Source organism: Scyliorhinus torazame, chromosome 6 (assembly GCF_047496885.1).
Source record: "Scyliorhinus torazame isolate Kashiwa2021f chromosome 6, sScyTor2.1, whole genome shotgun sequence".
Lineage (NCBI taxonomy): Eukaryota > Metazoa > Chordata > Chondrichthyes > Carcharhiniformes > Scyliorhinidae > Scyliorhinus > Scyliorhinus torazame.
In genome coordinates this window covers 160,653,066-160,677,469 of record NC_092712.1, presented here as the reverse complement: position 1 = coordinate 160,677,469, position 24,404 = coordinate 160,653,066, and the positions used below count along the sequence as shown (strand labels likewise).

At 46.2% G+C, this 24,404-nt stretch overlaps 1 protein-coding gene across 1 annotated transcript in view; it reads left to right on the top strand.

The window, feature by feature from the left end:
* Positions 1–24,404, top strand: part of calcr (calcitonin receptor) — a 546,460-nt gene that overhangs the window by 431,722 nt on the left and 90,334 nt on the right. Inside the window, exon 11 of the mRNA XM_072509015.1 lies at positions 8,891–9,044. Coding sequence (XP_072365116.1) covers positions 8,891–9,044 — 154 coding nt within the window. The remainder of the gene's footprint in view (positions 1–8,890; positions 9,045–24,404) is intronic.

Here is a 24,404-nt window from a genome sequence, read left to right as displayed (position 1 = left end):
GAAGAGAATTATTTGCGTGTAAGTGACAAGTCTGAAAGCAGGATGGTAATCGTTGGGGACAACATGACAGCATGGCCAACTTCCAATTATTCCACCATTCTCTGTTCCCAGTTGTATTCTCCATTTTCTTTCACAATACTTCAGACTGGCTGCCAGCTAAAATACTGGAAATATTTGTGAGTGTCGGCTTCATATCATATATTGATGTTTTTCGGAAGACATTGTACAGTCCGACCAGATGGTAGATTACCTTATCCCCTATCCTACAGCTGCTGTCGTACAGCAAAATATCAGCAAGTTCCAATTGTGGGGAAGACTGAATGAAATGATCAAAACATCTAGCATGTTGAATGGCATTATTACATGGTGAACCTGAAGGAATCCACATGTGATTAAAGTTTCCACTTCTATCTTGAGTATTATTACATTTGGCAACAGCTTTGGAATTTTATTTTGATTGGATTTTCGTTCATATTTACAAGTGGAACATAATTATAGCAGGGAAGGGAAATATCAACAACATGGCTCTAGGCTGTAGAACAAAGTAGAGGAGAGAGACATCATGGGATTGGTGGAAAACTAATGAAAACTAATAAGGTAATCTGCAGCAGCAGTTGGAAAACGGACTTGTTTTTGAGATATGCAGCCGGAGGAAACAAATTCTAGAAGGTGATAATGATCATTTACAGGCCACTGACCATAGCTGGAATGTGCACAGTTTTCATTATAATACAACAGCAAGGAAATCTGGGCATTGGTGGCAGTAGAGAAAAGGGCAACCAAACTTATTTTGCTTTGCAGTCATTCATGGGATGTGGACGTTGCTTATTGCTCATCCCTAATTGCCCTTGAGAAGGTGGTGGTGAGCTGCCTTGAACTGCTGCAGTCCAAGTGGTGTAGGAACACCCACGGTGCTGTTCGGAAGGGGGTTCCAGGATTTTGACCCTGCGACAGTGAAAGAACGGCGACATATGCCCAAGTCAGGATGGTGTGTGACTTGGAGGTGGCAATGATCCCATGCATCTGCTTATCTTGTCCTGCAAGGTTGTAGAGGGCGCGGGTTTAGAAGGTGCTGTCAAAGGAGTCTTGGTGAGTTGCTGCAGTGCATTCTGTAGATCTTACATTCTGCTGCCAATGTGTGTCGCTGGTGGATGGGGTGTTAATCAAGCGGCTGCTTTGTCCCGGATGATGTTAAGCTTCATGAGTGTTGTTGGAGCTGCACTCATCCAGGAAGTGGAGACTATTCCATAAAACTCCTGATTTGTGCTTTGGACAGGCTTTGCGGAGTCAGGAGGTAAGTTAGTTTCTGCAGGATTCCTAACTTCTAAGCTGCTCTTGTAGCTGCAACATTAATGTGGCTCACCCAGTTCAGTCAATGATAAGCCTCAAGGATGTTGATAGTTGAAACTTATACCAAACCTAAGACATTTGAGCTATACTGACTGGTTGAAGAGCCCGGCTGAGTTTACCTGCTGAAAAATGACTCGGGAGGCACGAGGCAGAATTTTACTGGCTCCCATGAGAGGGCATGTAAAATCCTGGGGAGCCATGTCTGATTGTCTCCATGACCACACCATTAGGGAATTTTACTGACTGCGGGAATGGGTTCAGCTAATTTAAATATGTAAAGGTCCTAGCATGGGCCATCTTACCAAACCTTCAGCATTTTGCCGACAGTGGACCAACCCCATGTCACAAAGAACAAAGAACAAAGAAATGTACAGCACAGGAACAGGCCCTTCGGCCCTCCAAGCCCGCGCCGACCATACTGCCCGACTAAACTACAATCTTCTACACTTCCTGGGTCCGTATCCTTCTATTCCCATCCTATTCATATATTTGTCAAGATGCCCCTTAAATGTCCCTATCGTCCCTGCTTCCACTACCTCCTCCGGTAGCGAGTTCCAGGTACCCACTACACAGGAGACTGCCAGCTAATTTGTTTGAAATTGACATCTACTAGTTTATGGGACAGACCAAAATTGGAATGTGGAGTCTTTTCCAGTGCTATACTTTCCTACTTTCTTGTTAAAACTTAGTAGAGGGGGTATTTATTTTGCAATTTTCTGATGCCTGGAACTGACCTCAAAGCACTTTATGCTGAATTAGGTTTCTCAAAATGGAAAATTTCAATATGAGTAAAAATTACCAGAAAATAACACACAATAATGAGAAAACATTCCCCACAGATTTAAGGGAGGAAAAAATGGAAACATGTACTGGAGCTCCTTTACCTAGTATATCGCATGGTGCCTTGCTGTACTCAGATGTGGTATCTAAGCTACTGAACAGAGACCGGTGCTCCACAGTAATCCTCTTAGAGTTACAGGTCATGCTGTTCTCTGTACACCTCTACAAATTAGAATTGCCATCTACAACAGTGGTTTTGATGTTTTCTGACAGTGTTCTAACTTGGAGCAAAGAAAAATTGAGTACTTTGTTCCATAACAGGTGTCTCCTGTTGGCTGATCATGAAGCAGCTTGGAATAGGCCACATGTCAGACAGGCCTGTTGGCAGCTTCTCAAATCAAATAGGTGGATGAAGGAAAACAGTAAATCTAGGTGGGAGAGCAGGAACTTGGGGAAAATACAATATAAGTAACTCTTCCAGAAATCCTTTTTTAAAAACATTTACTTAAGGAGCAAATTAGACTTATGTTGGCAGGACGGGCACAATGCTATATTTGGAATGAATACTTAATGGATTATATTGCTTATCACCATTTCAATCTGCCAGTGTTAACATCTTGGATTGATCATTTAAAACATATATCGATCTGACAACTTGGACTAGGTAACTCCAATTTTAAAATTCACAACTTCACTGTAAGATTAGAAAATTATACAATGGGAATAAATTATTCACAACTGAAATAATGGCGTACTCCCAAGGACTATGTGTATTGAAAATTGGTGACACATTTCTGAACTCTGACTGCAAGCTATATTAACACTGGAAAATATATACTAATCTCTGTCTTGCTGTTAATGATAAAAGGACATTCACAGCATAGCTATCTGTCAGTTCAATTGAAATCATTTGTCTTAAATGTCAACTACTAATTAAATCCAGCCCAAGACTAACCTGGCAGTCAAACTCCGATCTGGAACCAGGACAATTTTCAGATGATGATATTTCACCAGCTACAAATGGAAATGTTTGTGTTTTTGATTATAAGCAGTCGAGCGAAAAAATCTTCTCTGCTTTAATGAAACAACAACATTTGAGTAAAATTAGGCTTATTTCCTTTGCATGATGAAAGTTGCAAGTGCCTATCAAATAATAAACAGTGAAAAGGAACTTATATTTTAAGAAATGTCTCTATTGGATTTGGAAACTAACATATTTGATTTACGTGAGATGCCCTTTCCCTGAAATATTCGGTTTGGGATGCAGATTGGCACAAAACTGCCAGAGGCGATATCACTTCAAATTGGATGTTTTCCTTCACCACAGCACACACACACATGCACACAATTGGTTAGAATCCAATGCACAACTACCATTACACTCACCAGAAAACAATTACATCCCCTTGAAACATACTGTACTAATACAATCCGACACAAAATGCTGCTGGAATATAATGGAAAGTTGATGCAGGCCAAGGGAAAGCTGAATCAAACTATTTTGAGAAGAAGACACACACCATTAATCTAGTTTAAAATATAATATAGAGTAAAATATAAATACAGAGTTAAATATAACTTTAGTTTACTCAGCCTTACAGTCCACCATGACCCATTACAATGGAAGGCGCTGGAAGTCTGGCAGTTGAAAAGAGAAAAGAAAGATTAATATTTCAGATTTAGGTTTTTCATTGAAGTTGGGAAAATACAAAGTTACAAAAAAGGGAGAGACAGCCGTGATAATGTATAGGATGGAGGATACAAATGAAAATCTCAATGATGTTGTCATTTTTTCGAGTAATATAAAGGCACTAATTACTCATAAGTGATTGGATAAACATGATGTGAGTTTACTTATTGAGCTTAGGCACATGGAAATATATATTAAAAGATTTAATGCTTGAAGACAGTCGTGCCGTGTTCTCTGCTTAAAAGCGAAACAAAATTAAACTAGATTGCACGACACATTTCCCTTCTGGTAATGTGATGCTCTCATCCATCAACGGCATATTACATCCCCCTTTCGCTTTAAAACTATTTCCCCCTTCCAAAAATGCATAACTATTTACAATAAATGTCCATGCTTAGTTACCATTCCACGAGTATATAGGACTAGTGAATTTATGAGTCTCTAAAGCATAATGGGAATCTGCTGGTACACCCAGATGTTGCAATGGTAATCTTGCCTGGAAGTTTCATTAATTGCTCCCAGTGATCTGTTGCAGTGTCATTCTTGGATATTATTCCCAGTTGCATTTGGGATCTTGTTGGTGCAGTATGACTGAATGGTGGTTAAGGATTGATTGATTGATTGCTATTTATTGTCACATGTACCGAAGTACAGTGAAAAGTAATTTTCTTCGGCCAAGGGAACGTACACAGTGCATACATAGTAGACAAAAGAATAATCGACAGAGCACATTGACAGTGGTGCATCAACAAATAATGATTGGTTACGGTGCGGAACAAGGCTAAACAAGAGCACTATAGGGCGTTGTGAATAGTGTTCTTACAGGGAACAGATCAGTCCAAGGGAGAGTCGTTGAGAAGTCGAGGAACTGGGGGAGAAGAAGCTGTTCTTCTGTCTGGATGTGCAGGTCTTCAGACTTCTGTACCTTCTGCCTGATGGAAGGGTCTGGAAGAGGGCAAAGCCTGGGTGTGAGGGGTCTCTGACATTGCTCTCTGCCTTTCTGAGGCAGTGGGAGGTGTATACAGAATCAATGGGAGGATGGCTGGCTTTTGCAATGCGTTGGGCTGAGTTCACCACACTCTGCAGTTTCTTGCGATCTTGGGCCGAGAATTGCCATACGAAGCTGTAATGCAACCGGATAGGATGCTCTCTATGGTACATCTGTAGAAGTTTGTGAGAGTCGATGCAGACATGCCAAATTTCTTTAGCTTCTGTAGGAAGTAGAGATGTTGTTGGGCTTTCTTGACAGTTGCATCAATGTGAGTGGACCAGGACAGACTGTTGGTGATGGTGACCCCCAGGAACTTAAAGCGATCGACCATCTCTACTTCGGAGCCATTGATGCAGACGGGAGTGTGTCTCATGCTATGCTTGCTGAAGTCAATGATCAGTTCCTTGGTCTTTCCAACATTTAGAGAGAGGTTGTTTTCGGTACACTGTGCAACCAAGTGATCTATCTCCCTTCTGTAGTCTTATTCGTCATTGTTTGAGATACAACCCACCACAGTCCTATCATCTGCAAACTTATAGATTGAGCTGGAATGTCTGCTTGGGTTACCTCCAGGTGCTCCGGTTTCCTCCCACAGTCCGAAGATGTACAGGTTAGGTGGATTGGCCCTGCTAAATTTCCCCTTAGTGCCTAAAAAGATGAGGCAGGGTTATTAGGTTCAGGGATGGGGTGGGGGCATGGGCCTAGGTAGGGTGCTCTTTCAGAAGTCAGTGAAGACTCGATGGGCCAAATGGCTTCCTTCTGCACTGTAGGGATTCTATGATTTCTATGACTCTAAGACTGTTCACCATGTCATACCTTTACTGAATCCTGCTGCCAGGCTGAACACCATGTTGTTTAAAAGGAACCACTGCTCTATACCATGTGTGTGTCATCATGATATAATGGTGTGACATTATCATAAATGCAAAGAACTGCAAGGGTTGATGTAATGTCTAAATCAACCACTAGAGGGAGCTAGATGTACAACTATATAAGACATTGATGCTATGCCTTGTGGGGGAGAGGTTGAGGAGAAAGCTAGAGAACAGACTGAAGGAAAGATAGTGTGAGTGAGAACAGATCATAGTTAATGCAGTAGAGATTAGTAGTAGATGAGCGTAGATTATATGTTTATTATCAACTGTATTATATAGGAGCAAGTGTTAAATCTAATTAAGTAGTGTTAATAAATTTATAGCTTTGTTCAATTTAAAGCTGGTTTGTGGTCTTTGTGAACACTACGCCAACCATCCTAAATTTAGCAGCACAAAGAACACCACAAATGGTACCAATCACTCATAAGGGAATGATTGGGTAAACATGTTGTGGGTTCAGTAATTGAGACGAGGCACATGGCAACAGAGAGCAAAGGTAGAGAACGTGAAGACACCAGTAAAGCTGTGTGCTCTGTGCTTGACATAAAAACAAAAGAGAAACTAAACTGGATCACATGACACATTTCCTTTCTGGTGGCATCATGTTCCTCTCACTTAAAGTCATATTACAACAATAAGAAAAGCAGAACTTCTTCAAGTTAATGTTACCGGAAGAAAAATGACATTGAGTAAAAGAGCACAAATTAAAAGAAAAAGCTGCAAATTCAGCAAATGGACATTGTAAATAGAAAATGCTGGACATTCATCATTAGGGGTATAAAGAAAGAACAGATTAATACTCCAGGTAAGCACCCTTCATCAGAACCAGGTGAAAAGTTACTACAAATCCATCGAAGAATCAATTCAATCTACAAAGCTCAGAAATGCAAAGCTGCTCCTTCCTGACCAGTTCAACAATCTTTAATACTCCAAACATTCACTCACTGAGGGTGTGGATTCCCTTTTGTATTAATGGTTTCTATTCTCTGCTGGAAGACAAGGATTATATGTCTCAGGAACGAATCGTCTTTCTTACAATGAGCTGTGTCACTGATGTAGTTTTTCAGTGAGTTTGTACCTTCTGTTTCTTCTATACAATTGGGCCACCGGGCAGTGGCACTGGGTTGCACAGTGGTTAGCAGAAGGATATCATGGCACCGAGGACCCAGGTTCGATCCCGGCCCCGGGTAACTGTCCGTGTGGAGTTTGCACATTTTCCCCGTATCTGTGTGGGTCTCAACCGCACAACCCAAAGGTGTGCAGGAAAGGTGGATTGGCAATGTAAATTGCCCCTTAATTGGAAAAAAGAGAATTGGGTACTCTAAATTTATATAAATAAAACAATTGGACCACCCAGCCCATCTGCTCTGGCTACAACTAAAACAAATCACCAATGCCTACCTGTTCAATTCTGCATGTCATCAAGCCTGATCATTGCTCAATACTCAGCTTTTTGGAAATAAAATCTCTTTTCCTTCTTCTTTGCACAAGTTTCTTTTGATTTGACTTTGATGAGGCTTTAACATAACTGTGGCTGAAATTTTCTGTCCCTTCCCATCGGGGGGTATTCCGGCGATCCCTTCGCGGTGTGCTCCCTAATGGCGGAGGGTGTGAGCCACAGAAAAAGCCATTGACATCAGCAGGATGGGAAGATCCCACCGCCAGCCAATGGCGGGCCACCTCCACTGCTGCAAATCATACTGCAGACCCCGTCCTTTCCTTTTTTTTTGCTAATTTCAAGTACTCTATTTTGCAGTGAAACAATATTCAGAGCAGCAATGAATCTGGTTAAATAGTTTACCTGCTGTTTTCCCGGTGTTGTGCCTATTGTGTGAAAATTAAGAAATGAAATATGGCCCAGAATTATTAGCATATTTTCATTTCATTGTTGGTAAATTTCATGCCCGCAGACAATGGGCAAAATGTTGTGCCCTCCACAGTGGCAGGATTGCTGGCATGGGGTGCAGTGAATCAGGCGGGAGGATGGCAGGTGGGGCTCCTGCCACCTTCATGCCTTCTTGAGTAAGTCCCTGGTGGGAAGGTCTGTTTCTAGCCCTTATGTCTGCTGCCAATAGAGGTCCTTAAGTGAGAAAATAATCATTGCTTAGTGGCCTCACCCTGCTACAGCAGGCATTAGTCTCGAACTGGGCCAAGGGGATGGGGAGCTTATCATGTGGGGAGCACGGCAAGCAAATGTAGCGTGTTTGCTTTAAGGGTCCCGGATCCTAAATGGGGATGAGGCTGCAGTCAACAAACACATATCTGGCCACTTTTTATTTACACCTCGAGCTCTGGCTCTGCTATGTAACATGAGTAAAATTATCAACATCTGTTCCACATTGTTTGAACTTTATTTTTCTAAAAAAAAAAGGAAAACAGGCTTTAATACTGCTATGTTGAACAGAATGATTTGTTCCATTCTCAGATTGCACTTAAGCTTTGTTTTGGTGAGTTCATAATACAAGTTGAGAAGCAATAATACAAATGATTTCAAGCAGATGTGAATGTTTTGGTGAAATGTTACAACTGCTGTGTGCACCAGGCAGGAGGATCCAGCTGTGAGCTGATTTGACTAGGTCCGGATGTGAACCTTTTTAACTAATGTTTTCAATATGAAATGAAGATATATCAACCCACCTGTTCTACATAAATACACAGCGGGAGTCAATGGTGTTGCGGTATTGTCACTGGACCACAAACACAGGCTAATGTTCAGAGCTCCAGGTTCAAATCCCATCATGGATGTTGAAATTTGAGTTCAATAAAAATGTGGAAATAGAAGTATAATAATGACCATAAAACCATTGCTGACCTGGTTCACTAATGGCCTTTAGGGAAAGAAATGTGTCATCCTCTTTCAAAAGACTGTCTGAAATAGCCCAGTAAGCCACTCAGTTCAAGAGCACAAAGGGCCAATAAATGTCGGCCCAACCAGCAATGCCCACATCCCATGAAGTATGGATTTGAAACTTTTTGAGCATTGAATTTCCTTTGCTGGCTTAAAATGAGGCATCCGTGAAAAGTCTTCCCTTAGAACAAATTCTTACATTATGAAAACTAAAAACCTTTTTATTCTATTCTTTGGAGAGAATTGCTGCTATAGATGGCGTTCAAAGGTTAATCCTTCATCTTCTCTGTACTCTGAATTGAAAATGCTGTTTGAATGGGCTCGTGTTAAAGACAAAGTTGTGGTTGTCTCCACAGGTGGGATGTAAAGTGCTGCATTTCTTCCTCCAATACATGCTGGGCTGCAATTACTTTTGGATGCTCTGTGAAGGGATCTACCTGCACACACTCATCGTGGTGGCGGTATTTGCCGAGGAACAGCATCTGCACTGGTATTATCTTCTGGGCTGGGGTATGTATTACATCAGTCAAACAAGAATATAGTTCACTTTGCCTTATGTTTGAGATCAAAGAGATTGATGAACAGTTGTTGGCAGGATTACACTATTTGGAATTTACTTGCAAAGAAATTTTGATGTGCCTTATGTTATATATGCATGTAAGTATGAAGAGTGTTGCAGCAAAATTGGCTCCACGGCGCACAAAAATGTGCCAAACAGTGTCTTGGTGAGGATGTCACCATCATGATTCTACGCTCAAAGTATGCAGAGTAGGCAAACCTTGACATTGGTAATGTGTACTACTGATTTATTTTTTGTTTATTGAGATTTTACATTTTATAAGATAGCGCAACAAAGTTACAAAATAATACATCACCAGAAGCGAGAAAGGAACAGGATAACATCATCACAACTGGCTTAATTAAAATCATTAGACAGAACTAGATACTCATATCACCTCACCAGAGACCAAGGGAGAAACAGGATAGCCTCGCAGGAAATCCGTCCCAATACTCTCAGAGAGGGAGATCCCGAGCCGCTAGAGGCAACAAGGTAACACCACAGCACCGAGCCTGGCCTGCCCCAACACCAATTGCCACACAAGAAACGATACCCCACAGGGCCTCCAATGCACCCCAAAAACATGCACACCCATCGAGCCTTTCCAACCCCATCCAGGGCAGCAGATCACAAGAGACCAGCCGGGGAAGGGGAGTGGGGGGGGGGGGCGTTGTTACACCTCAAGAAAAAGAAGAACTGTAAAGTTCCTCAACAATAAGGTCCCCTCAGAGTGAGTGACGATTCCCTCCTCACCGGCACAAACACAGAAATCCCCCCCAAAACCACTGGGACAGATCAGAACAAGAACTAGCATAATGCTCACCCGGATGAAGAGAAGAGAAGGAGAAGAGAACCCCAGAGAGGGGACACCTAACCGAACTCAAAACGACCACCATTGCAGAAAGAGAAACCTCTCTCCTCAACAACCCAATCACCACAATAGCCCAGGAGAGGAACACTGAAGAGACCCAAACAGAGGAAAGTAGAAACTGCTCCTCAAGGAGGAGATGGACGGAATTGAAGGAGAGGCCAAAAACAAGAACTGCACCAGGCGCCGATCTGTTTGCGATCTAAATAGTCCGCTCCTGTTGGCGAAATCAGGATCCACCATAGTTTGGCTAGAAAAAAATAATCGCCACTAAAGCCTGATCGCCATACAATTAACAGGACCGACCCCGTATCAAATGGCCTCCCGTGATCTGACTGTCTCCCCAGCAAGTGGTAATGCAGGTGCCGATTAGTACATCTTTCTAAAAAGGTGAAGCTGGTGGAAGGATTGCTGCAGGGGCCCAAGGAGGTGAGTAGCCATCTTCACTCCTGGGCAAAAAGCCCAGGGACACTGGGTTTTCTGCCCTGGTGCTTGGATGGCGGTGAGGGAGACCCCAGGGGGCCAGCCACGGTCGGGGTGGGCTGCCGTCGGGGAGGGGGGTGCAGAGTGGGGGCTTGCTGCCCATGGCCTGGGCTAGGCTTGGGGAACGCTGGAGGGGAGATGGGTGTCTCAGCGGATCCACCATTCCAACCTCTGGACTGTGTGTTCCCGCTACAGGGGCAACCCCAGACCCAGCCTGCCTACCCCAACTACCACCCATAATTCCCATTGACCACGGAGGCCTCTGGCGGTGTGGCTGAAGGCAATTAGAAAGTGCAATCATAGTGAAGTGGGCACTTCACACATCCCAAGTGGATTCCCGTAGATAGGCATGCCATGCAGCATGTGAGAGTTATTGCCTAGCAATAGGGACATGTTTGCCAGGTCATCTGAATGGGGGCCGGTGGATCCTCACCTCTGTGCCATGCGCTGACCTTTACAGTGGTCACTGCATGGTCCTTGGTCACTCCCTTGACCTCCAGGGCCTGGTCTTCATAGGGGGTAAGGACTCTGATGTCCGGCACATGACCCTCTCGCCCCACCCCACCATTGGTTGTGGGCCACATTCTCCTGCGGGGACACAGAGGAGGCATCATTAGCCACACATGTGGTTACTCGCGAGGGGGGTGGTGCTTGGGAGTTGGGGAAGGGGGCTTGGAAGATGTGCCAAATGGGCGGGTGGGGCGTATTGGGGGGGATGGAGAGTATGGAGGGGATGGAAGTATGGGGAGAATGGGCAGTATGCGGAGGTTGAGGAGTATTGCAGGGAGTATGCGGTGGGGGGGCGTCAAGGGTCCCTGAGCAAACCCGAGAGGCCCAAGTGGAGATCATTGACTTTCCTGTGGCACTGGACGCCAGTCCTCCTGGTCACGCTCCCCGAGTTCACTGCCACTGCCATTTCCTCCCAGGTGGCAGTGGCTGCCCTGTGGCTGACCCTCGGGGGAAACTAAGCAACCCGCATGACCGCTAACATTTCCAGTTGTCTGCCTAGGTTGGAATTGTGGGGCCCATTGTCTCGGTGACATGGCAGTGGGCTGTGGGGTTGCTGTGCAGGATCGGTTCAACTGCTGGCCTCCCTTGTTAACTGGGGACTGGCGAGCGCGGTCCCAGCGAATCAGCCAGCGGAACCATAATTTGTGGCGAGAAGCCCATGAGGCCTCTTTAAGTGGACCAATTTATATTTTATACCGGTAACGGCCTCGCCGGGCTGAGCATCGGGAAGCTCGCTACCACATTTGGAAAAAGTTTGGTTAAATTGTGCCCACAAAAACCAAAAGGAGTAAAACTGGGCACAAATCACACATCCCATAATTGACTCAAAATCATCTTGCTACCACTGTATAACTTAATAAGGATAATCAACCACACAGGACATCACGCTCAATTTTGCACTCCCCCGCAGGCAAAAGGACAGCAACCAAAAATCAACAACATGATCAACAGAGAATAACATTCAGGATTATCCAAGAACCGCAGGGTAAATTGCAGGATAAAGACAACTTCCCTGTTGCACGAGAAGGCAAAGGATAAGGCAGGATCAAGCAGCAGTCTCCAGGATCTCTCAAGGATTCCATTGATCGAAGCATAATACAGGACCATTTTCACCATGCTGTCTCTCCGAAGCCCAGGCGGTCCACAGCCTATGCCCCGGCCGGGGGGCAATGTCTTGACCTGCTCGGCCAACCTCAAACTACTCACTGCGGGCATCGATAATATAATAGGACCATTGATCAGTGGGGCTTACCGACCCCTGGTTCTAAGACAAGATACGATCTGCTCCATTGAATCTGATGTACCCATTGAATCTGATGTATCAAGACTACCAAATCATGGCAGCCAATTCTCAAACTCATCTCCCATCTCTCACCAAGGATCAGGCTCAGGATGACACCAAGCCTGGCCTCCATATCCCAAAATCCTCAGGATAAATGACACACCATGCAGCAGGAATTTGACAACACGAAGGTGGCCCCTAACCAGGGACAGCGCTCTTTCTCAGTCAAGGCAACATCTTCAATGGCGGCCATCATCCGATGCACACAGCACCATCAAGATGAAAGCCCGCTCAGCAGCAAGCTGCCACTCCCAGCCGGGCCCACCTCAGCCCACTCAGACCATCACAAACAAACAAGGATTTTAGCATTTTATCTCGGCTCTTTCTCGCAAAAAGACCAATCAGGAACTTCCAGGGACATGACACCATCCATGGAGCCCAAGAAAAAGCAAGTGTGAAATGTGCACAAGGATGAAATTACGGATTAAATAACGAGCAGAGCTGGAGCTCATAAAAACGCAACCGCTTTCCTGCTCACATCACGTGACCCCCCTTGGAGTACTGATTTGATGACAGCACTGACATTTTCAACCTTGTCCCTTGAACTCTCAAATGCATACAGTTGAATACATGTTCAGCCGATGGAAGGACCCCCAGCAGCACTATTTAAAGGAATGAGTAATAACTGCAGGTTAGATGCTAATTAATTTCTTTTGGCTCTTGGTTTGAGTGGCTGGATGTGCTGGGTGATTTCAAGAGTTGGTTAAAGTTGGTGAAGTTCACAGAGGGAAGAGTTGCACATAGAAAAGGTTCTCACTTCAAGAATTCTGCTCAGACCACATGTTCCCAGTCATGGGTGCTGTAGTTACCATTGACCCTGAGGCTGTAACATGAGAAGCAGATGGAGTAAAAGCAACAAGCAAGAAGACAAGCTTATACTCACAGAGGGAGGAGCAGAGGGGGAAAGGCTCTCAGGAGGAGGCCTTATCTACCCAAGCGCTTCCGGAAGCATTTCCCCTATCTCCACCTAAGCAAGAGCAGTGTGCGTGTCATTTGTGCTTTACGAAGGAGCTGCTCACAGAACTCTTGCATCTCTTGCAACCAGACCTGAAGGCCCCTAGCAAGATGCTTCCAGGAATTCAGTGGCTCTGAATTTCTTCATGTCAGGATCCTTCCAGATTGGAGCTGGTGGCATCTGTAACAACTCCCAAGTTCCCCATCCGCTGTTGCATTTGAAAGGTGACAGACTTTCTTTGAGGAGAGCTCACTGTGCACTCTTTGAACAGAGAGAAGCAGGAGCAATGTGCATGTGGATTTGCAAGAAGAGTGGGCTTTTCCATGGTTCAGGAAGCTACCAGCTGCACACCTGAGGCTGTTTGGGTGCCACATCTCAATGCTGAAATGTTCCACAACCGCAAAGGTTACTCCTCACTCAGCATGCAGTCGGTGTGTGACCACACTCAGAATATCATGCTGGTGAATGCCGGCTATCCTAGCAGCTGTCACGGTGAGGTAATTTTGTGTCAGTCAGCTGTTCCTTCAATATTTGAGCCAACACGTCAAAGCAGAGAGTCCACTCTGCAACTCAGCAACATGATGCGAGCCATACTGCCGCATGAAACATCAGGGAGAAGACCAGTGGAACCTTGGAGCAATGGCTCTGCTTACTCGACTGCTCTGGAGGGACTCTCCAGTACTTGCAGGATGTGTCCTAATTTTAGATGATCTGCTGTACCTTCCACAACCTGACCATCAGGAGGTCACATCCCTTACTGCCAGGGATATAGCAAGCAGCTCAGGAACAGAAAAGAACCAGGTGGTGAAAAAGGATGAGGAAGAGAAGGAGCAAAAAGAAGGGAGGGGGCAATCAGCACATCCCCTTTCTGGTTGGGCTGTGCATGAGCACCTCATTCAACTGAGATTTCACAGAATGGCGCAGTGTGTGAGACTAGGTAAGCATGTGATATGTGCATTTGCATTCACTGATCTTGACTACTTGTGTGAGCCCATTTAACTCTTTGTGATACTTCATCCAGATCTGCAGAGCTGGTCTGTTTGCATCAACCATGGTGGCCATCTTCGCCCACTGCCTTTGAAGTATCTGTTTGGAGGGCTCCCTGACCCATGAGAGAAGAGGACCATCCTTTTCCTGTCCATCTCCTTGGGTCTCTGATTTGTTGCACCATTTCCATTCCTCAACATCCATTGCAGCTGGAGTGCACCTCGCCTTTGAGAGGAATAGGCTGGCTTGAAGACCAGCTTTAAATGTTGTTCACAGTGTTCAAGTAGTCAACTGTCTCGTGTTTGATTATGTCTGCCTGGTATCTGTTCACTCTGTATGATTAGTTAAGCCTGGGTGTGGTGGCTCAGACGCAAAACGGTTGGCAAGCAACTGGAAGCATGAGAGAGCAGATATTTTGAAAATATCAGATAAAAACTCCTGTGGAACACATAGAACCTGGCCATATCTCCAAGACACGAAGCACAACAGTGCTAGTCCTGCAAGAACTTAAGGTTCCTGCTGAGAAGTGAAGCCACTCAGCAGTGTGCTTAAATGTTATTTTTTATGCTGCTATCATTTAAATCAGCAGGCAGCACTGTGTTTGCAAGCTGTCTGCAGTTCTATGAGGAGACAGGAGTTAATCACCCATTGCAATCCCTGTGCTTTTTTTCTGACCTTCTCTAAATTTTACCCAACTCTTTAAATCAGTTATTAACTATAACTTGAGGATTTATTGCAGAGATATTGAGATACCCCGTAGTTTGTAAAACAAAAAAGGTGGAAATTATAAGTGTCCCACATTTTATGGTCAAGGTTCAGGGTGGAATTTCCCATTCTGGAGAATAAGTGTGGGAGACGGTGGAAAAGTCGCTATGATTCCCGTTGCGGCAGGGCGGGTTTCGTGCCAGGTCATCTGCTTTTCAATTAATTAATTATGCATCAACAAGCAGTTTGTCAAATCTCGTGGCAAAGCAGGCTGGGATTCATCTGCCCGCTGTTACCACATTGGGTTCAAAGGTCCAGCCACCATAATTAAACGGCACCCACATATACTGTGCAACCCAAGACTTTTTATGGAAAAGCCAATAATGGCCCCAAGAAGAAACAAGCTCTCTACACCCAGATTTGGTGACGGATCCCTGGAGAGATCCACCAAGCATGTCCAGAACAGGGCAGCACGGTAGCATTGTGGATAGCACAATTGCTTCACAGCTCCAGGGTCCCAGGTTCGATTTCGGCTTGGGTCACTGTCTGTGCGGAGTCTGTACATCCTCCCTGTGTGTGCATGGGTTTCCTCCGGGTGCTCCGGTTTCCTCCCACAGTCCAAAGATGTGCAGGTTAGGTGGATTGGCCATGATAAATTGCCCTTAGTGTCCAAAATTGCCCTTAGTGTTGGGTGGGGTTACTGGGTTGTGGGGATAGGGTGGAGGTGTTGACATTGGGTAGGGTGCTCTTTCCAAGAGCCGGTGCAGACTCGATGGGCCGAATGGCCTCCTTCTGCACTGTAATTCTATGATGGTGCATGGTCCTCCATCCAAGAGATCACAGTAGGAGCTCCACAAACCTCAACATGCCGGCTTGGAAGGAGGTCTCTGGGGCGGTCAGCGCATGAGTACCTGAGAAGAGGGCTGCTGTCCAGTGCTGAAGAAGGATAAATGATCTATCCGCTCTGCCAGGGTAAGCCAATGTTCTCCTTACTCCCAACTCACTTTTATCATGCCATTCTGCATTCACCAGGTTACAGTCCACAGGGTTCTCACACTCTAACAACAGAAAGGACTTCACCACTGATTCCCTCACACACACTTTAACACCATCATCTCCTGTGACAACCTGTGCAAGTTATGTCTTCAATCCTGACTCGGGACACTCAGCACACAGCGAGTATGCATGCTTATGACCTGCTTTTGCATCCGTAATGCTCGCAGTCTGTCCATCTGTCTTTATACAGAACAATTTGTGCGGAGTCTGCACATTCTCCCCGTGTCTGCATGGTTTTCCTCTGGGTGCTCCGTTTTCCTGCCATAAGTCCCGAAAGACGTGCTTGTTAGGTGAATTGGACATTCTGAATTCTTCTTTTCTGTACCCGAACAGGCGCCGGAATGTAGGATTTTCACAATAACTTCATTGCAGTGTTAATGTGACACTAATAAAGATTATTATTATTATTAAGATCACCCACAACAACAGGGAGTGATCCCAGAGCAGAGGGAGATGCTGATTGAAGCCACTCACTCCCTTCGAGGACCAGGTGGCAGAGCTGCTGAGTACAGGGACTGTTCCTACCCCAAAGGTGAGGTCGGTGTCTGGAAATAATCCAGTGAGGGTCCATGCAGTTGTCATTGTCCACCCACTAACACTGAGTGCTCTTTAATGTACGTGACTATCTCGCTAATCACTCATTATCTCTTCTTTCTATTGCAGCCACCCAACAGAGAAGGCAAAGGATCATCGCCAGCCAGCCCATCAGCCCCAGCACCCAGAGCACCTCAGATGAGAATCCTGAAGAAGCATCAGAGGAAGTCCCATCGCTGCATCCACCCACACCCTTCACCAGTGCAGAGACACACAGCTCAGTGGGACCTATTTCTAGAACAATCTCAGGGTTACTATCAGGTCGGGTCCACAGCAGGTGGAGGCAGTGAAAACCACGGTCTCCAACATATAGAGGATAAATAAATAATAATAATAATCTTTATTGTCACAAGTAGGTTTACATTAACACTGTAATGAAGTTACTGTGGAAACTCCGGCGCCTGTTCGGATGCTGGTTTCCAGGGCCTGCCTGAGTCCAAGGCCATTGATGAACCTCTGGAATTGGCCCTCAGAGAGATGTCGGAGCTCCAAAGACAAGCAGGGGAGCAGCAAGCAGGGTGGCATGGTGGCGCAGTGGATAACACTGCTACCTCATGGTGCCGAGGACCCGGGTTTGATCCCGTCACTGTCTGTGTGGAGTTTGGACATTCTCCCCGTGTCTGCGTGGGTCTCACCACAACCCAAAGATGTGCAGGATTGGCCATGCCAAATGTCCTCTTAATTGGAAAAAAAATGATTTGTGTACTTAAATTTTTTTAAAAGGGGAGCAGCAATAGGGTTGTCAGAGGCCACGCCAGAGTAGAATAAAGGATGGGGGAGTCTATCCATGAACAGTGTGATATCATGTCTCCAAATATGAGCGTATCAAGGTCACAATTCGGAGGTTGTTGTCCACCATAGAGAGTGTTGGGTTTTGAAAATGAAATCTTACTAAGTGTACTTCATAGCTTGCCATAGTCATGTGCCTCTGCCATGTGGAAAACACTGTAAACTGCCATTTCTATTCAGTTCAGTAAAGTCTCTCACAGAGACAGACACTGAAGAAGACTGCTGTCCTTATACATGAAACAGTCCCTGATCCATCAGTTTGTGTCAGATATGCGATTGGGCCTGCTGTAGTCAGGAATGGGAAATGTCAGTGCATAGATGAGAGGGGTCGAGGTACCTTGACCTCCTTCTAGGTGCCCCTTCTCTTCAATGAGTCAGGCCCTCGGCCACAGGGAGGAGGAGCATAGGCCGGACAGTAAGGGGCCTCCACACAGGACACTCCAAGGGTGTTGAGCTGCTCCAGATCCCCTCTGTCTGTGACCCCATCAACTCCAGCTGCTCAGGACAAAGAGGATGCACCTGCCCCACAGCAGGAGACACTTAGCAGGCTGAGGCATTCCAGGCCTCAAGCCTCCAGAGAACAGACACCAAAGTCCTCTCGAAGAACAGGATGTAGCAGTCAGCAGGATGCCTCCACTTCAGCTGTGGCTGTAAGGGTTACATGCAGGTGTAGCAATAGGGTTAGAAAAATTAAGAAGTACCGAATGCACAATGGTGACATGAGTGTTCGCTCACAGTATGTACTTTTCACATGTGTAAATCTATTTTGCTTTTCTGTCTCAAAGTCTCAGCTGGTGAATGGCTCTTCCATGTGATACAATGTTCCAAGGTCATCCAAGTGTACTGGATGCCTGCCACCTTCCTCAAATATCTCCCATCATGACCCTCAGGTTTATGGAGTTTCGCTCACTCTGAGCTCAGCTAGTCACCTTTATGTTCACAGAAGCAACATGAACAAATCCAATTGCTGTATGAATGTGGTGGTTGGACAATGCAGATGTTGGACTTGTGTCAGAGGATCATATAATGAGTATAGATTTTGGAAAATGTTTTATTATCCTGATTCTACTTCACTGAGGTCTGTTCTCTCTGGATGTTATAGGTTTTAATGGTGACCCTTAATGGGGTCATTACAACCCAGTGCATTTTTCAATGTCTGTCAGGTTTGAATGTGAGTACAGTTTTAGCAATTATCAGGGACTATCTTTCACGCTGGCCTGCAGCATTACGTTGTGACCTTATTTACAGCTAAATATTTACCTGATAATTTGTTCCCATTCTCCATCTGTATGATGCAGAGCTATGGACCTAGTTAACATTTGAGAAATGTCTGCTAGACAGCCATGACTATGCAATGTTATAGGTGTGTGTCTGGACTCATGATGCTGGCCTATTACATGTGAGGATGCTGAGAATCTGAATGTCTGGCTAGTGTGACTTAGCAAAATCCCGATGCTAGCTCTTAGAAGTGCAATCAACATGGTTCTCTGATCGTGATATTACCATCAACATCCTAGGATTCCTTGTGCATATCTTAACCAGCGAGAATGAAAATGTGGAGGAGACCTGTGTGAAGTTTCAGTACATCTGCTGTCTAGTCATTAAATGAAGCTACCAAGTAATCTTTAAATGCTGTGTCAAGACTGCCTGGGCCACATCATTCCCAGAGACCTTGGCAATGCTGGACTTGCATTTGGGAAGCTCCTGATGAAGGCTGGGTCATGCATTGTCAATTATCGAATGATGGTGCTGCTGAAGCTCTCTCTGTGCACACAAAAGTAATCTGACTCGCATGATTAAGAATGACAGATCACAGTGTCCTAAAAACTGATCTCACGCTGAGGACTCAGCTTGAGAATTATGCCAGAACATCATTCTTGCATGAGATCTCGCCTGTGGGGAGGTGGCGCAGTACGGATTCAGATCAGTCCTCAGACGGTCAAGCAAAAAACAGTGATTGATGATTATCCTCCTTGAGCACATTGCAACTCTCCGGAGGCATACTCCCACGACTGTATTGAGGTTTGCAGTGCTGCCCCTGCCTCTTGAATGCTGCCATAGGCAGTGAAATGTTGGTTTGAGGTTTGAAAGGACTGAACCATGTCTATTGAGCATTGGTGCTGTTCTTATCCCATTACAGAGTGACCACATGCTGCAGAGGCTGCCCGCCTTCCAAGGATGAGGTCAAGATTGTGACTACTCATTCTGAGATTGATATTGAGCATAACAAAGAAGATGTTGATGTCTACACTGCATTGAAGTGAAAGCTGAAATGGAGTCATATGAGCTGGTCATCTTTATCTTCCTGAAACCTTATCACTATAAAGATTTTGAGGGCACATCATCATCGCCCCCTTCGATGTCATTCCTTACAGCATCCTCTTCATTGGAGGAGACATGCAGCTTTTCTTTTGATAAACCTTAGTGGTTGCTGCCAGGGTGCTCTTAAGGCCACATGTGTGCAGTCGATGTCACCCTACACTTGTGGAAAGCTAGATATTACTTTAAATCCCACAGTTCTGGCAGCCTGGCTGGCTTCATCCAGGGAGACTGGATGTAAAATAAAAGAAAATTACCACAGACGCTGGACTCTGAAACAAAAATAGAAAATGCTGAAAAATCTCAGCAGGTCTGATTGCATCTGTGGAGAAAGAAGGGAGCTAATGTTTCGAATCTAGATGACTCTTTATCAAAGTTAGAGAGAAGTGGAAATAGGACGAGATGAGATTTGTACTGTTGTGGGGGAGGCTGCGTGGAGCAGTGGGGCTGGATAGAGGGCCAGCAATAGGTAGAGATCGACAAAGATGTCATGGACAAAAAGACAAAGGAATGTGAATGGTGGTGATAATGACCAAGAAGAGTGCTGATAGTGGCACATTAGGATATCAGAATGTGTTAATGGCATAATAGAGGTAAGCAGTGTGTCAAAGGACAACTAGGAACAGGGAACAACTGACCCTAGTGGGGTTGGGTGGAGGAGGAGAAGGGACAATGGTGAGGGGAAAATGGATCAATGAAGAAATTAAAATAAATTGATAGATATAAAAATGGAATGAAGGTGTAGGGGAGAGTTCACAGTCTGATGTTGTTGAACTTTATGTCAAGTCCAGAAGGCTGTAACCTAAATAATCGGAAGATGAGGTGCTTTTTCTCCAGTTTGCATTGGACTTCACTCGAATATTGCAGCAGGCCAAGGACGGAAATGGGGGCATGAGAGCAGGATGGTGATTTGAAATGGTAAGCGACAGGAAGATATGGGTCCTACTTGTGGACAGACCAAAGATGTTCTGCAAAACAGTCACCTAGTCTGCAATTAGCCTCTCCAATGTAGAGTAGGCAGCATTGTGAGCTGCTAGTACAATAGACCAGATTGAACGAGGTGCACGTGAAGCACTGCCTTGCCTGAAAAGAGTGTTTATCCCCTTGGATGGTGAGCAGAAAGGAGGTAAAAGGGCAGGTCTTGCATTGGATGTAATTGTGTGCCTCACTGAAAAGAGCATCAGTGACCCCCCTTCTGCATTTATGAGTGTTGAATGAGGATTGTGATATTTCATAGAGGTCCCCAGAGGAACCCTGGAATGAGCCACTTACAATAAAGTTTGAGTGTGGCGGTCATTTTTTGAGCCAATGGCATCAGAGCCACGACACCTCTTGACAATTTAAGGCATCTTCAGCACTGTCTCTTACTCATCTGTAAGAATTAGAGGCATCTTGAGTACACCTGGGACATGCTAAAATTCCCGTACCAGCCTCCCCAAACAGGCGCCGGAATGTGGCGACTAGGGGCTTTTCACAGTAACTTCATTTGAAGCCTACTTGTGACAATAAGCAATTTTCGTTTCATTTCATATCTCTGTGCAATTGGTCTCACCTCCTCGGCTACTGGGTCTTCATGGAATCAAGAAGACAGCATTGCCTGCTGCCTGCATTCTGCACTACTCCTTGTGACCTTGGAAAAATAGATGAGAGACTTGATTGTACCTTAGCCTGCAATGATCACCGTCCATCTCCAAGCTAGGGAGTCATTGTGAAGCCCATGGGCTGCCTCACTACAGCCCTTCCAATGGCAGGTCCTCCCTGGATGCTGAAACACCACCCTGAATGATCACAGTTACCTGAACTCCCTCTACCAGCCCCCCCACCCCCACCCCCCACCTCCACCCCCTCCATCCCCCCCCCCCCCCCCAACCAAAGAAAACCACCCCAGGCACAACAGCACATTTATAAGGGGTATTGGAGCTGGATGAGTACAGCCATATGCTGTCAACCTCAGTCTGGGAACTGTTAGGCTGCCTTCTTTTGAATAGAACCTTGCACTAATCGTTAATCCATGTATGCTCTGAACCTCTCAACTGCAATGTGTATGGTTGACTCGACCGTGTAGCATATATACTGTAACCAGTATTTGGATCCTTCTGACTTTTTCGCTTTCCTCTGTGGGGGAAAAAAGTCAAATCTGCATTTGGCCCCAATCTCGAATGGATTCTCACAAGAATGCACAGCAGGTGTTAAGCTGAACAAATCCTTCAGTTTGAGTCTGCACCCCCCCACCACCCAAGACCAACTTCCTCTTAATTCCCAGTTCCCCATTTACAGGCAGCAGATGCTTCCCCCGACTCTGACAATGCTATTGGCTGCCCAGTACCAAGCCACCAACTCTCAGGATCCAAATGTATGAGGAACTGACCATGTGCTGCACACCATGCATGACAAACACTGCACAGACAGGCCCTCCCCTTCCCTGACCTGGGCCAAGGTATAGCCCTGTAGAATGGAGTGCACTGCTCCAGGATTGCCTTTAAATTCTGGCCCTGATACTGCCTCAAGACTAACTCACACTTCTCCCTCCTCTTCCTTTAACCCTAACCCACTTATCCTCAGTGTTCAAGCAGTGAGTACCTACAGAGAGGTCCAGGGGCATCCTGAAATTTGACCTGGAGTCTTATTTACTTATTCGGGAAGGAGCTGTGCCACCTCCACAGGCACACCACCCCAGGAGGAAAATGAATCCCAGGTTTGGTTTTGCTGCCCTCTGTGTTTTGGGGAGGATAGTTGGATCATGCAATCCTTAATCCAATCTTTCTTTCTTTCTCCACATTTTTCATTCTGTATCTGGGGCGAAATTCTCCCCCAACGGCGCGATGTCCGCTGACTGGCGCCAAAAACGGCGCCAATCAGACGGGCATCGCGCCGGCCCAAAGGTGCGGAATGCTCCGTATCTTTGGGGGCCGAGCCCCAACATTGAGGGGCTAGGCCGACGCCGGAGGGATTTCCGCCCCGCCAGCTGGCGGAAATGGCGTTTGGTGCCCCGCCAGCTGGCGCGGAAATGCGGCGCGGGAGCGTCAGCGGCCGCCGACAGTTTCCCGCGCATGCGCAGTGGGGAGAGTCACTTCCGCCTCCGCCATGGTGGAGACCGTGGCGGAGGGGAAAGAGTGCCCCCACGGCACAGGCCCGCCCGCGGATCGGTGGGCCCCGATCGCGGGCCAGGCCACCGTGGGGGCACCCCCCGTGGTCAGATCGCCCCGCGCCCCCCCCAGGACCCCGGAGCCCGCCCACGCCACCTGGTCCCACCGGTAAATACCAGCTTTGATTTACGCCGGCGGGACAGGCAATTTCTGGGCGGGACTTCGGCCCAACCGGGCCGGAGAATTGAGCGGGGGGTCCCGCCAACCGGCGCGGCCCGATTCCCGCCCCCGCCCAATCTCCGGTAGCGGAGACTTCGGCGGGGGCGGGGGCGGGATTCACGGCGGCCAACGGCTATTCGCCGACCCGGCGGGGGGTCGGAGAATGACGCCCCTGATTTGACTTTAATTCACCCTCCTTTTCTATCCTTTGTTTCTTTCTTAATCCTTAAATATTATGGGGTAAGGAGATTTTTTTTTTGATCCCACTGTCCTGAAGGTGTCAATGTGTAAAGTTTGGTGATGTCCAGTTTGGATGAGAGCAGTAATCCCTTCCATACTGGCATTATCATTCTTTATGGCACACAGATATAGACTATCGGGCAAACAGTGAATTTGGGGGTTACTGTACACAATTTTTTGTTCTGCTGTTAATGATGGAAAGGTAAAATTCTATAAGTTATCCAGCACTACGGCAGAAAAAAAGGGAAGTGTCATGATATCCATATTAACATATCATGGTGCAATCACACACACACACTGGTGGACAGGTAGATGGACCAACCAGCACACACACAACATCGCAGCCAATCACCAGTGAGAGCACACGCACTATAAAACAGGGAACACCACAGTTCCCGTTCATTCCACCAGGAGATAGCTCAGAGCACAGAGCTCACAGACATACTCCATGTGCTGAGTGCCTCACTAAGATAGTGCTAGGGCTGGGTCCACAGGTTAGCTGGTGAAGTACGAACCACAGCCAGAAGTTAATAGTTATTATTGTACAGAACAATAAAACAGAGTAGTACCATCCACAACCGTGTTGGTTCGTTTATGTATCGGAACACCCAACACGACATGATACCAGGACTGGAAACTCCCAGCCACTGTGAGACCTTTTTGCACCTCTTCAGAGATCCGCCATCCTGCGCCATGGACACCATCGGCCCGCCGCAGCCGCTCCAAATTGCTGGAAATCTTGGCGTCAACTGGAAGCTGTTTAAACAGCGCTTCCAGCTCTTCCTAGAAGCCACAGACAGGGCGAATGCATCGGACAGCATGAAGGTCGCCCTCCTCCTCCCCACGGCGGGGCAGCACGCCATCCACATCTACAACTCCCTGGCATTCGCAGAAGGTGAGCACAAGACGAAGTACAAGACGGTCCTTCTAAAATTTGAGGAACACTTCAGCGTGGAAGTTAATGAGAGCTTCAAGAGGTACCTCTTCCAGCAGCACCTGCAGGGTAAGGATGAGCATTTTCAATCTTATTTGACACACCTCCGTATCCTCGCGCAGTCCTGCGGCTAGGAGGCCACCTCCGACTCCATGATTCGGGATCAGACAGTTTTTGGGGTCACCTCGGACACCCTACGCCAGCAGCTCCTCAAAATAAAGCAC